The sequence below is a fragment of the Eptesicus fuscus genome, chromosome 12 (genome assembly GCF_027574615.1).
Source record: "Eptesicus fuscus isolate TK198812 chromosome 12, DD_ASM_mEF_20220401, whole genome shotgun sequence".
Lineage (NCBI taxonomy): Eukaryota > Metazoa > Chordata > Mammalia > Chiroptera > Vespertilionidae > Eptesicus > Eptesicus fuscus.
Window position 1 is genome coordinate 54561727 of NC_072484.1, and position 16630 is coordinate 54578356.

The 16630-nt window shown below is 35.5% G+C and overlaps 1 protein-coding gene and 2 non-coding genes across 4 annotated transcripts in view; 2 read left to right on the forward strand and 1 right to left on the reverse strand.

Moving 5' to 3' along the window:
* The window catches only part of MIB1 (MIB E3 ubiquitin protein ligase 1), a 116817-nt gene that overhangs the window by 40138 nt on the left and 60049 nt on the right, over positions 1-16630 (reverse strand). For both annotated transcript variants that reach the window (XM_054724200.1, XM_008160247.3), the window contains exon 12: positions 14030-14181. In XM_054724200.1, coding sequence (XP_054580175.1) covers positions 14030-14181 — 152 coding nt within the window. The remainder of the gene's footprint in view (positions 1-14029; positions 14182-16630) is intronic.
* On the forward strand, positions 5-85 carry MIR1-1 (microRNA mir-1-1). The gene has a single exon (NR_129207.2). It is a non-coding gene; the product is annotated as a microRNA mir-1-1 (primary transcript).
* Positions 3755-3835, forward strand: MIR133-2 (microRNA mir-133-2). Its single transcript, NR_129206.2, has one exon. It is a non-coding gene; the product is annotated as a microRNA mir-133-2 (primary transcript).

Here is a 16630-nt window from a genome sequence, read left to right on the forward strand (position 1 = left end):
TACCTACTCAGAGTACATACTTCTTTATGTACCCATATGAACATACAATGCTATGGAATGTAAAGAAGTATGTATTTTTGGTAGGCACTAAAACGCCAAGAGGAAAATAAACTGCAGCTAAAAGAAGCCCTTGCTTCTTTCTATGTGAATGACCTTCATATGGTAATATTAACCTAGAATCAAAGAGATGACCTTTGGGAATAATAACATCATGAAATGTACCTACTGCTTATAGATGAAAACTAAATGTCACTAAGATTTATATTTTGTGAAGAAAAAAACTCTACTGAAATAGATTTAAAATTATCATGAAACTCCTTTCAAATCTTTTACATTTAAAACATAATACATTTTTAAATCTAGTACTCACATGATTAATATATTCTTTTACATGAATATTTGAACACCAAAAAAAGTATTACTAGCACAAAAGAATGAGATATACACATGGACTATTTTCTGTTTCCACAATTTGATCTTAATTTAAGTGTATCACATTAATAGGGTTGACTGATTTATTAAGAAAGGATACAACAAAAGATGATTTCATTTACATTTTAACAGCTATTCTTTATAATTTTATAAATTTATAATTTAATAATATTAGAGAATTTTTTGAAGCAAGCTTTTGCTTTAGGTTTTCTTTTTTGAAAACTATAAACATAGTCATAATTTTAAAAGACTATATTTTAAGTAAAATCATACTCTCAAAGGAAAAAAGTTGTCCTTATCTTTCTCAAGTTTATCATGTCTTTATGCTAAGTTAGTACTTAGGATAAATTAAAATATAAGATTTATGCAAGAAAAATGACAAAATTCTGGGTTACAGCTACAAGTCAACAGAGCACATTGGAAACAGACTGCCAAATATTTAAAATAAATTAATTTATTATCTGTATTATCCTTGAATTTATTTTATCCAAAGGAGGCACTCAAAATGAAAACACTATAGTCAAGAACACAATTTATACAAATAGAACCTTCTTTTATTTTTTAAAAATATTTTTTTTGTTGTTGATTTCAGAGAGGAATGGAGAGGGAGAGAGAGCTAGAAGCATCAATGATGAGAGAGAATCATTGATTGGCCGCCTCCTGCACACACCCCACTGGGGATCGAGCTGGCAACCCAGGCATGTGCCCTTGACTGGGATCAAACCTGGGACCCTTTAGTCCATAGGCCAACACTTTATCCACTGAGCCAAATCAGCTAGGGCAGAACAACCTTCTTTTAATGGTACTATGCAATTACAAGTCAATTTTTATAAACATCAAAGATCTACTATATACTGTATGTTAGAGATATCAAAATACTTCCATATTTTATACAAAATATATTTTGTATTATATTTATATGTTAATAAAAATTATAAATAAGCTCTTAATTAATAAGCAGTATCTATTTTAGCTACTATGATAGACTTACATTAAAAATATTAATATTCTAATCATTTATTATTAGAAGTATTATTTCAACTGGCATATTTAGTCATGTACAAAAAGTATAATAATATTTTTAAATTTCTGTCACAAATTACTATAAATAGCTATAAGGTGACTATAATTTTCTCTGTTTAATAAGACAACCAGGTAGTTAATTGTCAAAGTTGATTTTCATTTTATCAGATTAGAAAAAAATGAGAGAATGAATCTATTAGATATATCATATAAGTTATTGCATGTTTATTGAAAATTATAAAAAGCTCATAATTTTAAAATTCTGTATTTCAAAGAAAAAATAACTCAAAGCTTAACACTTAAGCATAAACCTTCTTTCTAATCATCCACAAAAAGATGGCAATGCTTCATATTCCATTTAACTGTGCATGCCCTAAATATCAAAATATCAAAATATACACCTCAAAAGTAGAGGTTCCTCTATAAAACTATTCAAAGGGTATTACTATACCCATGTTTTATAATAAAGAATTATATTCATTATTCTATAGGTATAAAAGCTTTTAATTAATTTAAATCATCCCAGTATCTAATAATCTTATGATTATAGTATTGAGTATAATCCTTAGAAAATAAAATGACAGCATCTGTTATTCATTTTAAAAAGTAAAATTATATACTGATTCTGGTGCTTACAAGTTTAACTTAACATATCTAAGAGTATTTTCAATCACTCTAAAATGTCACATTCATCACTTAGGTCAGCTGTTCATTTTTAACTGAGTACATATTAAACTCTGGGCATCTGCTGACACTGGTGTAACTCAAACATTTCAACTGTCTCTCTGACAGGGATAACAGATGCTGACATTATCAAATGCTGTACTATTTTTTTCCCATGGCCTCTCCTTGCCCCGATATGGCCAGTATATGAAACTGAACTGCCATCCAAAAGCACACTTGAGCAACTGGATCTGCTAAACAGCTCCCATATAACTAGTAAAAATAGAAGCCAGTTTTACTGCTATCTTCAGCACTTAAGTCCAGGCGATTTAGCACCTGTTTCACTTCTATTAGAATAAAATATGGGAAAATTGTAGTTACATTAATTTCAACACGGCATGACACTTACTAACCAACAGATGCAGAATATACTTAATATGACAATTATTTGAATATTGCCTGAATTATTGACCTTCTCCCAGTTTAGTTCAGAATAGTAATTATTTCCTTACTCTTTATATTTCACTTACTTTTTTTACAGGCAAACTATAATTTCTCAAACTTTTATTTTAATCAAGTATGTTTCAGAAGACTTCCCTACCTGATATTGAAATGCAACACTGAAGTTATATTATTAACAAAAATTGCTAGATTGAGTTTTAATGGTAGATTTTAATACTCAAATTTATGGATTGTAGCCACAATTCAATGTATTATTATTAAACTGATAATGAGGAATAACTAGGCAATCTGTACAGAGAATTCTGTCAAAGAAGTAGACTCTTAAAAAGGTTAAATTACTAATCTATGATTTGTAATACTACATAAGTAAAAAACAAAGAAAAATAAGCTGGCATGTATGGTAGTTCCTCTCAATACAAATCCAAGTAATACACTTGAATACACATGCAATCTATTTATAAACCAAAGGGCAGAGGTACTTTCTTAAGGCCACTCATATTCTTCCAACCTTAGTCAGCAACTTGCTATTAGTCCTCCAGTATAATACTAAAAAAAGCAAGGTGCCTTGGCTGGTGTGGCTCAGTTGGTTGGAGCAATGTCCCATATACCGGCAGGTCACAGGTTCGACTCCCAATAAGGGTACATACCTAGGTTTTGGGTTTGATCCCCAGTCGGGGCACTTAACAGGAGGCAACCGATCAATGTTCACTTCCTTCCTTCCTTTCTTCATTGAGAATTAAAAAAAAAAAAAAAAGGCAGGGGCAGCAGAAAGGTGTGATTAACAGTACTCTTTCCAAACCTGTTAGGTTACTTACTTGGTTTACTGCGTAGAGAGAAATATAAAACATTACTCTGAAATGCATCAAGATCTATTTGTTCCTTTAAATGTTGTTGGTTTCGAAACATGTTATTGTCTACATTTAAAAATTAAGTAAGGTGTTAAAAACAAAAATGCACACTGATAATTCCTTAATGCATTAACATGTTGAAGGATAAAGACTTTTCACTTTTAGAGCAGGAAATAGTAGGAAAAGTGCCTTCAAAATAGAAAAATTTACATTCAATGATTAAGAACTGATATGAGAATCTTACTTTTGTAAAAGGTCCATAACCATAATTTTACAAATAAAAAGCATTTTAACTGTTTTATAGCCCTAACTAACAGCATTGCAATGCTTTGCTAGAGCTGGTAAAATGGAACCAAATCGCCTCTTCAATGGATTTGGTCCCCTTCAACCAGCTGTAGCTATGCATTGATTACTACAAGACAGCCAACGTTTTCACTTCTGAGTATCAGACATGTCAACTAATTTCAACTTATTTAAATTATTCAGACTGTGCTTTAAATTAAAAAAAAAATTGTTACTCTCTATTCTTCTTGTAAGAGCCATAGTGTTTATTAAAAGCTTTATGAAAAATGTGTGAGTCATTTAAGAATTACAAATAAAGTAATTTTACTTATTTATGGTCTCTTGGTATTAAATTTCTTACCCTTCGGAAAAGAAATGGTAATGAAATGTAGGCTATGCTGCATAATATAGTTTTAAAAAAGAACTTCCTTCAGAGGAAAAAAGTATCTGGGAAGGTCACCTGAAACCATAATAGGAATGCCACATTGTGATTCACATGGACATATTTTAAATTAAAGAAAAATATAACATTACATAAAATAACACACTAGCAATGTTGGGTAGTATCTTCCATAGAATTAGCATTTAATTTTACTGCTATTTACCTGAATATTGATAGATAAGGTAAAAAAGATGATGATACTGAAGAATATCTTGTGAAGAGACAAATAGTAAGTTATCTCATTTTTCCAACCCTGAATCAAAAGTTCTTAATCCTCAAAAATGAAAGAAAATGCTAAGCATTGCTACCTTTTACTCTATAGATATTTCATCTCTCCAACTTGTTTCCTCAACTGTAAAACTAATAATATTCTATGAAACTCCTCATTCCTTCTGTCTTCTTTGTCCTTCAAATATATATATGTATGTGTATGTGTGTGTGTGTGTGTGTGTGTGTGTATGTGTGTGTGTGTGTATACACACATATATAAATAACAAGCCTCTCTCTCTCAATGGAAAGAAAATGAAGAAAGAGGAAAATGACAAATGATCCAACATCCTCTAATTTTCTTACTGACTGCAATAAAACTATAGCTAACGTAATGTTCTTTAATAAAGACAAGCATTTCATCAATTAATGAAAAGTTACAGAGGGCAAGTAGTAGTTTAAAAACATAAATGTTCACACAATCCTCAACTCCTGACCACTCCTCTATTTCAAAGCAAAGATCATCCCTTAAAAGAATGTGGGCAAAGGAAGGCATATGTAAATGAGTCATCACTTCATTCAAGTTAATAGGCCTTCTTCCTTGAATGAATTACACCTGTCAGTCACATTAAATATATTTATGAATTACAAGGCACGTAGTGTTTGAGAGTAGATGCATGGACACAAGAGAGAAAATGGACATACTATAAGTATAGTAATATACTATTCAATAGTCTCTCAGCTACTTTTTATATATAGCACTCAGCATATTTAGAGTTATAAGAAAACCATTAAACACAAAGATATGGTCCAGATTATCAAATCTTTCTATATTCAACAGTCTCATAATTTAAAAAATTAAATAAAGGTATAATAACATTCTACAGGGAAAATACGAGTTGCTCACATATTCAGTAAGAATTAGTACATGTCTTTGTGGGAATAAATAGATAAGTAAATAAGAAGGGCCTGTGAAGTTACCTTAGTGCTATGCTAAACTGAAAACATATCACATCATATGGCTGACTCATATTTTACTATTACTTTTCATATCCAATTTATATTAGAGAAAAATTTATAAATAACACTACATAAAGTAAGTTTATAATGTTTTTATCAGTGCCTCCAAAATACCTAGCAATTGTTTTTTAACAGCTCTCCAGGGAATGCTGCTAATTTATTTTCATGTCTGTGAGGGAGCTCTAAAAACTTCAAGGTACCTAAAACTGCAACATCCTCACAGAAAATACCTAAGTAATGTGCTGATTAGTGCCACTAATCCAAGGAAATTTAGTTTTCATCTTTAACAACAGAAATGTTTTCTGCTCTTCATTTAAATCTGAAATTTTACCTATATATAAAAAGAAAGGACAATATGGCTAAATTCTAGGGAAAATGCCAAATATCAGAATACATAAACAGCATTGTCCTTAGTAAAGATAGTAGTTTTTTTTATATTAAAATAAAAAAAACTACTATATTAAAACATACTTCAACTATATTCTAAAAAGCTCCAAACTTTACAAAGCATGACCAAAGTACTCAGTGTCTCACAGCAAAAACATATTCTCTTACATAATTCTGAAAGAAAAGCAATGCTTTATAAATCTTTTTCTCTTAATGTCTTTATTTCAGTTACGGTCATATTATGAGTAAACACCAAAGTCAGTTCTGAAATCTGGAATCTCTATTGATCTGCACCTTTGAAATCTAGATTTCAAAAGTACATTCTTCAAAAACATCAGACATTTAGACATATTTTTGATGAGCAGGAAAAGTCATTTTCTTTTAGAAAATCACATCCAATAATTACTAATTCTACTATGTTATTGACTGTTACTGACTTATTGCTAAAAAATTATTATTAAAAGCAAAACTAGGAAATAGAATGCTACTTAAATTCCATGTGTATACATGTACATAAAATTTCGAAAACTTTTCCACATTGCTAACCATAATAAATTGGAAGTATTATAAGAAAATATAATGCTGGTACTAAATTATACTCACAATGATGTAAATAATTTACTGTAGAAATATATATATACATTCTAACAAAAGAAAACAGCTAAGAATTATACTAACGTGCCATCAATTGTATTTCTTTATTTTTATTGATTTTAGAGAGAAAGGAAGAGGGAAAGAGAGATAGAAACATCAATGATGAGAGAATCATTAATTGGTTGCCTCCTGCACGCCCCTACTGGGGATCGAGCCCACAACCCAGGCATGTGCCCTTTACCGGAATCAAACCCAGGACCCTTCAGTTTGCAGGCTGATGCTCTATCCACTGAGCAAAGCCAGCTAGAGCCCATCAATTATATTTAAAATTGACTATACATTAAATCTAACAGGTAAGTCAAGTATACTAAAGAAGTATAACTGCAGTATAAAACAAAAATCACAAATAACAAAATTAAAATGTTACAATTCAAGGTAATACATTCATTATGTTATATAATTTATAAAATACTTACAAGAAAGAGGAAAATATTAGCACATAATACACTCATTATGTTATGAAAATTATAAAATGCTTATAAGAAAGAGTAAAATGTTAGCACATTTGCTAATCTATTTAATATTTTATTCAAAAATGCTAACTCATCAGGTTCTGGAAATAATGTACTATCTGGTTTTCTCAAATAAGTGTTAGGGCCAAAGACTTCTTAAAAAAATTCTGGGTACACCAAAAACAGTTCCTTCTATATTATGACATCAATGGCCAGTATAAGGAAAGAAAAGTGAATTTTAAGAATAAGACATTTGATATGAAGTTACAAATTTGCAATTATAATGATATATAAGTTGTGTCATTTTTCTTACATCTTCCATGGCCAATTAACATTACACTCTTTATCTGGCAATCTACAGTCACACCTACATAAAATGCCTTAATGAAATAGGAATAAAGAAGTCATGTAGTGAGTGCCTGGGCTGGGTAGCTAATCTGGTTAGAGCGTCATCCTGATAAACCAAGGTTGTGGGTTTGATCTCTGCTCAGAGCACATACAAGAAACAACCAATGAATGCATAAATAAGTGGAACAACAAATCAATGTTTCTTTCTCTTTTCCTCTTTCTCTCTACCTCTTTCTCTAAAAATATCAATAAATGAAAATTTTTTTTAAAAAAAAAGAAGTGATGTAACTTCAATTGAAGCACTACTTTATTGTAAACTAAAAGTGTTTTTTCCTTTTTTTAAAATGTCACTTGACACCAATTATCTGATTAGAGGTGTCACTGTTGAAAATGTTTAGGGGAATTCTCAAGAATTGAAGAAACAAAAGTAGTATATTTCCTCCTCCATATATATAGGCTTAGCATTATTAAACATACTATGGCTACTTCTAATAAAGTGAAACAAATCAAAATATTAGAAGTTACTCATTTCCTAAACTCTTCAATTTTCAGTTTACCTTAAATTTTATGATTTAATATTTAACCTAAATTTCCTCAATAAAATCTCTTTTTGCCCATCCTAATCTGTAGTAATCACTCTGTTTAAACTCCTAATAGTTTCTCTACGGAATTTATTTTGTAATTGATCATATATACTCTAGTAATATCTAATACTGTCCTGACTGTCAAATTAAGAGTAACATTTACTGAGTTCCTACTATAGCCAAGGCATTGTGGAGAACATACAAATGAACATGAATGCCCACAATTTAAGTAGAAAGGAACGTAAAAATGCATATACTAAGGGACAGCACAAAGCAGATTTTATAGGTGCAGTAAAATAAGAACACAGAACAAGGAAGTATAGGGCAAACAGAAAATAGTTTCTATGATGAGATCTAAGAGTTCTAGAAGAAAGAGTTAAGATAAAGAAAAAATGCTTAAATGAAAGAAGAAAGCAAACAAACTATCTTAATAAAGGAGAGTAGAATAATGTAGCTGAAGAGCAAGGTAGGCAGATGGCTTTTATTTAGTGAGAGATAAAGTCAGAAAGACTCAGGACATACTGTAAATGGGTTTGAACGCCAAGTCAAGGTGTAAAGATTTTATTCTATGTACAATAGAAAGCAACTAAAGACTTGGAAACAGGAGAGGGGAGCCATTTGGTCTATGTTCTTAGAATGATAATTTGGTAGTTATATGAAAGTTGTCAAATAAAACGAAAGTCAGGGAGAAAAATTAGAAAGATACTGTAATAGTCTAGGTCAGTGATGGGCAACCTTTTGAGCTTGGTGTGTCAAAGTTCGCCAAAAAAACTGAGCATAACTCGGGTAGTGTGTCACTTTCAGGAAAAAACATTATTTCACAAATATTTCATCCTCGGCATGCGGCCGCCTCAGCGGCCGCGTGTCATCAGAAATGGCTACGCGTGTCAGTGCTGACACGCGTGTCATAGGTTCGCCATCACTGGTCTAGGTTAAGGTGGTCAATATTTAATTAGGTCAGCAACAATGGCAATAGAAAGAATGGAATGGAATGGATTGGAAATATGGTACCTGTAGAATAAAAGAAACTTTAAAACTAATTGGAAGTTCAGAATTAGTGACAGGGTAGTCAAAGTTAACCCTAATCAAAAGAGGCAGCAAGGACACTGACATATTAATGCTTTCTTAGTTAAATGATTCACTGTCCATGTATTTCAGTCTTACCTCACATATAGCCCATAATACAGAAAAAGTAGTATCAAGTAGTTAAGAGTTATGAGTCCAAAGTCAGATGGACCTTGCGCAAGTTTCAGCTGCTCCCGTAGTCACTGACTTTGAATAAGCAAATTCATCTTTATAAGACTCATATTTTTCGTCTATAAAATGAGGACATTAAAACCTGCCTCAAAGAATGAAATGAGATAATGAATGTAAATCACTTAGTAAAGGCCTGTGCTCACCCCTCTAGTGGTGATCCTAAAAAAGCTAAAAGAGGGAGGGGTAATGGTAAGATATGTACACATATAATACCTCAATAAAAAAAAAAAGCTAAAAGAATAAAAAACAGCAAAAAATTAAAAGAAAACATAAAATAAAAATGTAGTATTGCACCCTAACCCGTTTGGTGCAGTGGATAGCACATCGGCCTGCGGACTCAAGGGTACCAGGTTCGATTCTGGTCAAGAGCATGTACATTGGTTGCGGGCACATCCCCAGCAAGGGGTGTGCAGGAGGCAGCTGGTTGATGTTTCTCTCTCATCGATGTTTCTAACTCTCTATCCCACTCCCTTTTTCTCTGTAAAAATTCAATAAAATATTTTTTTAAATGTAGTATTGGGTCAGTGGTTGGAGCATCGGCCCACAGATGCAAAGGGTGGTGGGTTTGATCCCTGGACCGGGTCAGGGCGTGTGCAGGAGGCAACTGATCTTACATCCATGTCTCTCTTACATCCATGTTTCTCTTTCTCTCTCTCCCCGCTCCTCCTTCCACTCTGTCTGAAAATCAATGGAAAAAATATTCTCGAGTGAGGATTAAGAAAAAAGCAGTACGGAACTAAATAAGAACGCATTCAGGGGAGAAACCAAGATGGCGGCATAGATAAAAACCTGAACTTGCCGCCTCGCACAACAACTTCAAAACTACAACTAAAAGACAAAACAGACATCATCCAGAACCACAGGAAGATTGGCTGAATGGAAATTCTACAACTAGAAGGAAAGAGAAAAGCACACTGAGACTCAGAGGAGGTGCGGAAGGCAGAGGTACGGAGGCGCACGCGTGGAGAGGGCTGGCAATTGAGTACACAGCTGGCTTTTTCAAGCCGGAGGGAGACACAAGCTCCCAACTGCTCTGAACTCCAGTTCCGGGTGAGACTCTGGGGACCCAGACTCATACAGGGAGAAACTGGACTGTCTGGCAGCGGAAGGAACTCGAGGGCGGCTTTCTCTCAGAGGTGCTTGCAGCGATTACCGAGGGACACTGTGACCCGGGGGCCTCTTAGGGCAGGGCTGACAGGAAGCCATTGCTGTTTGCTCCGCCCTGAGACTCCGCCCCATCCAAGCTGTGTACAGAGGCTTTTGCATATGAATGGCCTGGTCCTTTGAATTCTAAACTTACCTAACAAACTGCAGCTGAGTCAGTGAGACCCAGAACATCCAAAAGAAGGCCCAAGGCCCCACAGCAGCTTGCATTGCTTCACAGCTGGGCCTCATCTGAGCACCTCCAAAACCCAAACAAAGAAGAGGAATCTGCAGATCTCTCTGTAGCTCCTGCTGGGTGGCCTCAGGCAGAGGCTAAAGTAGCACCTCCTTGGAGATCCAAGAGCCAGTGTACCCAGTGGTCAGAGTGGGACCATCCAGATTACAATGTCTCAGATCCATAAGGGACACACTCAGGGGGCAGACTCAGTGAGCACCAAAGCCCCACTGAAGCAAGTCTTGCCTCATAAGGGTGTCTCCAGCACAGAAGTTCTCCCAGCGTAGACACAGCTGATCCTCACAGCCAATTGGCCTGGAGGTCAATTCCTTCCAGTGATACCAACAACAATCAAGGCTTAACTACAACAAGACTGTGCACACAGCCCACAAAGGGGTGCACCAAGAGTGTCCACCTCAGGTAACTGGGGAGGCTGAGCCACTGGGCCCTATAAGACACCTAGCACACAAAGCCACTCTGTCAACTCAGGGAACCAGCCAAAATGCGGAGACAAAGAAACAGGTCACAAATAGAAGAAAGCAAACGACTGGATATAGAGTTCAAAACCACGGTTATAAGGTTTTTCAAGAATTTTCTAGAAAAGGTCAATAAATTTAGCGAGACCCTCGAGGATATGAAAAAGAACCAACTAGAAATTAAGCATACACTGACTGAAATAAAAAATAATATACAGAGATCCAACAGCAGACTAGAGGATCGCAATAATCAAGTCAAAGATTTGAAATACAAAGAAGCAAAAAACACCCAACTGGAAAAGCAAAAAGAAAAAAGAATCCAAAAATATGAAGATAGTGTAAGGAGCCTCTGGGACAACTTCAAGTGTACCAACATCAGAATTATGGGGGTGCCAGAAGAAGAGAGCAAGATATTGAAAACCTATTTGAAGAAATAATGACAGAAAACTTCCCCCACCTGGTGAAAGAAATAGACTTACAAGTCCAGGAAGTGCACAAAACCCCAAACAAAAGGAATCCAAAGAGGACCACACCAAGACACATCATAATTAAAATGCCAAGAGCAAAAGACAAAGAGAGAATATTAAAAGCAGCAAGAGAAAAACAGTTAATTACCTACAAGGGAGCACCCATATGACTGTCAGCTGATTTCTCAACAGAAACTATGCAGGCCAGACAGGAGTGGCAAGGAATATTCAAAGTGATGAATAGCAAGAACCTACAACCAAGATTACTCTACCCAGCAAAGCTATCATTTAGAATTGAAGGGCAGATAAAGAGCTTCACAGATAAGAAAAAGCTAAAGGAGTTCATCACCACCAAACAAGTATTATATGAAATGCTGAAAGGTATTCTCTAAGAAGAGGAAGAAGAAGAAAAGGTAAAGATAAAAATTATGAACAACAAATACATATCTATCAACAAGTGAATCTAAAAATCAAGTGAATAAAAAATCTGATGAACAGAATAATCTGGTGAATATAATAGAATCGGGCATAGAAAGGGAGTGGACTGACAATCCTCAGGGGAAAGGGGTGTTGGGGATGCGGGAAGAGACTGGACAAAAATCATACACCTATGGATGAGGACAGTGGGGGGGCGGGGGGCCTAAGGGCATGGGGTGGTGTGGGGTGGGGTGGGAACCGGGTGCAGGGGAGCTATGGGGGGGAAAAAAGAGGAACAACTGTAATAATCTAAACAATAAAGATTAAAAAAAAAAAAGAATTCATTCATAGTGACTATAGTTATAATACTGCTGTATATAGTAGAGAGTTGCTAAGACCAGAAATCTTAAAAGTTCCCATCACAAGAAAAAAAATTTGTAGCTATGTGTGGCAATAGATGTTAACTAGATTTATAGTGGTGATCATTTCATAATATATACACATTATCTAATCATTATGCTGTACACTTGAAACTAATATAATGTTATATGTCAATTATATCTCAATTTTAAGAAAAGATTTCAAGTTATATTAAATTATTGAAATAAACTTCAAAGTGAACAATGCCCTCAGTCAAGACATATAGGCTTATTTGAGACAGCATGGATGGACCTAGAGGTTATTATGCTAAGTGAAATAAGTCAGTCAGAGAAAGACAAATAGTGTATAATTTCTCTTATATGTGTAATCTAAAGAATACAAACAAACAAACAAAACAGAAACAGACTCATAGATACAGAGAACAAACTGATGTTTATGGGGGGGGGGGGGGACTAGCTGAAAAACGTGAAGGGATTAAAAAGTATAAATTGGTAGTTACAAAACTCTCATGGGAATGTAAAGCACAGCATAGATAATATAATCAATAATATTGTAATTACTAAGTATGGTGCCAGTTGGGTGCTGGAAATATTGAGGGAAACACTTTGTAAAGTATGTAATTGTCTAACCACTATGCTGTACACCTGAAACTAATAAAAAATAATATTGAATGCAATCTCTGATTTAACTTTAATTAAAAAATTAAATTAAAAATAATATGTAGGCTTTATTCAACTATAAAAAGAAGACATCTGATGCAAAATTTTCTAAAATGTTTCTCAGGGTTCTGGTTGGTGTGGCTCAATTAATTGGAACATCATCCCGGCACCAAAAGGTTGCCAGTTTGATTCCCAGTCAGGGCACATACTCAGGTTGCAGGTTTGATCCCTGGTGAGGGTGCATATGGGAAGCAACTGATAGATGTTTCTCTCATATATCAAAGTTTATCTTTCTTTCTCTCTCTCTCTTCCCCTCTCTCTAAAATCAGTAAAACATATCATTAGGTGAGGATTTAATAAGATAAAATAAATAAAACAAATAAAATGATTTTCAGGTAAAGCTGTTGCCAAAAATTCATTCATGAAAATTCTAGGTTACCCTGGCCAGTGTGGTTGAGTTGGTTGAGCTTGGTCCCATGCACCAAAAGGTAACCGGTTTGATTAATTCCCCCGTAGGGGGTGTGCAGGAGGCAGCCGATGAATGTTTCTCTCTCCCTTTTCTTTCCTCTCTCTCTCTGAAAAATATTCTAGGTTAAAGCAAAGTTAAACATTTTGTTTTTCTGTGGGACTTTGTCCACATTTTATGAATTCTGTGACTTTCCAAAAGTCTTTCTCAAACTTTAACCAGCAAACCATTTTTTTTTTTCAGTAGACCACCTATAATTATAACTATGGTTTCAGAACATCTATATTAGAAATTTATATAAAGAATTATATTATTAATAAGCAATTAGGTAAACTTAATAGTTATTTAGCCACAAGTTTAAAAAAATAATTACTATGCAAATGGATTAACATGGGGTTTAGAGGACACCCTAAGAATGGTCTTAAAGAAACATAAATCTCAAAATGCACTGCATCCTAATTAAAACTTTACAATTTAAGTGAGTATTCCTGATCCTCTATACCCATATTGAATATATATTTTGACATTTCATACTTCATTAGTTTAATAACACAAAAAATCATTATAAAATTAATCTAGTGAAGACAATTTCCACAGACCTTAAAATGATTTAAAATACTAAAATAATCAAAAATTATTTTCTTATCAGTATCAGAAAAAGAGAATGAGCAACAGAAAAATATTTTTAAACTGCATATAAAATGGTGAAAGGTAACAGTTTTACCTGGGATTTCCTCTTAGTGCAGCATGATGTAGGGCATTAAATCCATTATTGTTTGTAATGGTAACATCTGCTCCAGCTTCCAGAAGGACTGCCAGGATATCATCACGTTTCTTACTTATTGCATCGTGAAGAGGAGTATCACCTTCAGAATCCTTTTTTTAAAATTTAAAAAGATTTTCAATAGTTCTTTTTCAATCATTCTCACATGTAATTATTAATACTTATAATGAACTACTAAACAAAGAAACAAAAACAGAACCCATATCCAACAACCATCAATAAAGCATACTATGTGTTAAATTTAATAAATGTAGGCAAGAAATAGCATTATAGTGAATAAACTTATACTCAATCTAAATGGCAAACACAATAAACATGCTGTAGCTTTAAAAAAAAATCAAAGAAATTAAATACCCTCAAAATAATTAAGTAAATAACAAAAATAAATGAGATGGAAAAGTGGCCAAAAAATTCATTCGTTTAAAATGGCTTGCTATACCAGTTTCCTACCATTAACTGCTGTACCCTGAAACTCCATACCAAACCTACACCAATCTCAGGGCCCATAGCAATTAATTAAAAGTCAGTGGTTCTCAACCCTGGCTGTACTTTAGAATCTGTTGGGAAGCTCTTAAAATCCTGTAATAAAGTAAATAAATAAATAAATCCTGTAATCCAGGCTGTTCTTCAGATCAACTAACCTAGAATCTCGGGTTGGGACTCAGGCATTAATAGTTTTTCCGAGTTCCCCAGGTGAATATATTGTAATATATTGTGTAGTCACTGTTGAGAATCATTACTCTAAACATTTTCAAAGGGCAGGAAAGAGAGTAGTTAACTCAAAGTGAAAACAAATGTAAAAGAAAATTTGGCAGTCTCAGTCTATGTTGTTTTTTTCAAGTTGATTACTTCCTTCATTAATCAACCAATGTAGCAATAAATTTTTATTCATTATCAGTCATCTGTGTAAACGGGTAATTTAGCCTTCATTCATTTCATAGTTTCATAAATACTATTTTCAGTAAAGCCATATATAGTTACCACAGTTGCCAAATCTAGGCTGCCCCTATTTTTATAATTTTATTTACATAGCCACACACACGCATTTATGTATTATCTACTAGAGGCCCGGTGCATGAAATTCATGAAGGGGGGGGGGATTAGGGGGGTAGTGTCCCTCAGCCCAGCCTGCACCCTCTCCAATCTGGGACTCCTTGGGGGATATCCAACTGCCAGTTTAGGCCCAATCCCACAGGCAGTCAGACATCCCTCTCACAATCCGGGACTGCTGGTTCCTAACCGCTCGCCTGCCTGCCTGATTGCCCCTAACCACTTCTGCCTGCCAGCCTGATCGCCCCCTAACTGCTCCCCTGCCAGCCTGATTGACGACTAACTGCTCCCCTGCAAGCCTGGTCACCCCCAACTGCCCTCCCCTGCTGGGTTCATCTCGCTCCCAACTGCCCTCCCCTGCAGGCCTGATCTCGCCCCCAACTGCCCTCCCCTGCCGGCCAATCTCGCCCCCAACTGCCCTCCCCTGCAGGCCTGATCTCGCCCCCAACTGCCCTCCCCTGCCAGCCTGGTCACCCTAACTGCCCTCCCCTGCCAGCCTGGTTACACCCAACTGCCCTCCCCTGCAGGCCTGGTCCCCCCCAACTGCTCTCCCTGCAGGCCTGGTTGCCCCAACTGCCCTCCCCTGCTGGCCTGATCACCCACAACTGCCCTCCCCTGCCATTCATCTTGTGGCAACCATCTTGTGGCAGCCATCTTGTGATGTCGCGCGATGCCACCTAGGCTTTTATTTTTTTATTTTTTTAAAAATATATTTTATTGATTTTTTACAGAGAGGAAGGGAGAGGGATAGAGAGCTAGAAACATCAATGAGAGAGAAACACCAACCAGCTGCCTCCTGCACACCCCCCACCGGGGACATGCCCTCAACCAATGTACATGCCCTTGACTGGAATCAAACCTGGGACCCTTCAGTCCGCAGACCGACGCTCTATCCACTGAACCAAACCAGTTTCGGCCACCTAGGCTTTTATTATATAGGACTAGGCTTTTATTATATAGGATGGCTACTTTTGTGCTACAATGACAGCACTGGATAATTATAATAGAAATCATATGAAAGCCAAAAGTATTACCTGGCCTTTTTTAAAATATATTTTTTTATTGATTTTTAGAGAGAGAGGAAGGGAGAGGGAGCGAGAGAAACATCAATATGAGAGAGTAACATTGATCAGCTGCTTCCTGCAAGCCTACCTACTGGGGATCAAGCCCACAACTGGGGCATGTGCCCTGACTACGAATCAAATAGCAACCTCTTGGTGCATGGGACAACGCCTAAGCAACTGAGCTGAGCCACAATAGCCAGGGCTTACCTGGCCTTTCACGGAAAAAGTGTGCCAATCCTAGGCATATATTCATCCACCCACATAAGAAATTCCCAACACAAATTCAGTCCAACAATCCACCTTTCATCCTCCTATGGCACTAAAAATTCATGGTCTCCAACTTGAGATGGGCTCTTACCCTGACAGGAATACGCTTCTACAGGCTCTGATCTGTCCTGTCTCTTGCTCCCCACAGTAGCTATTTCAA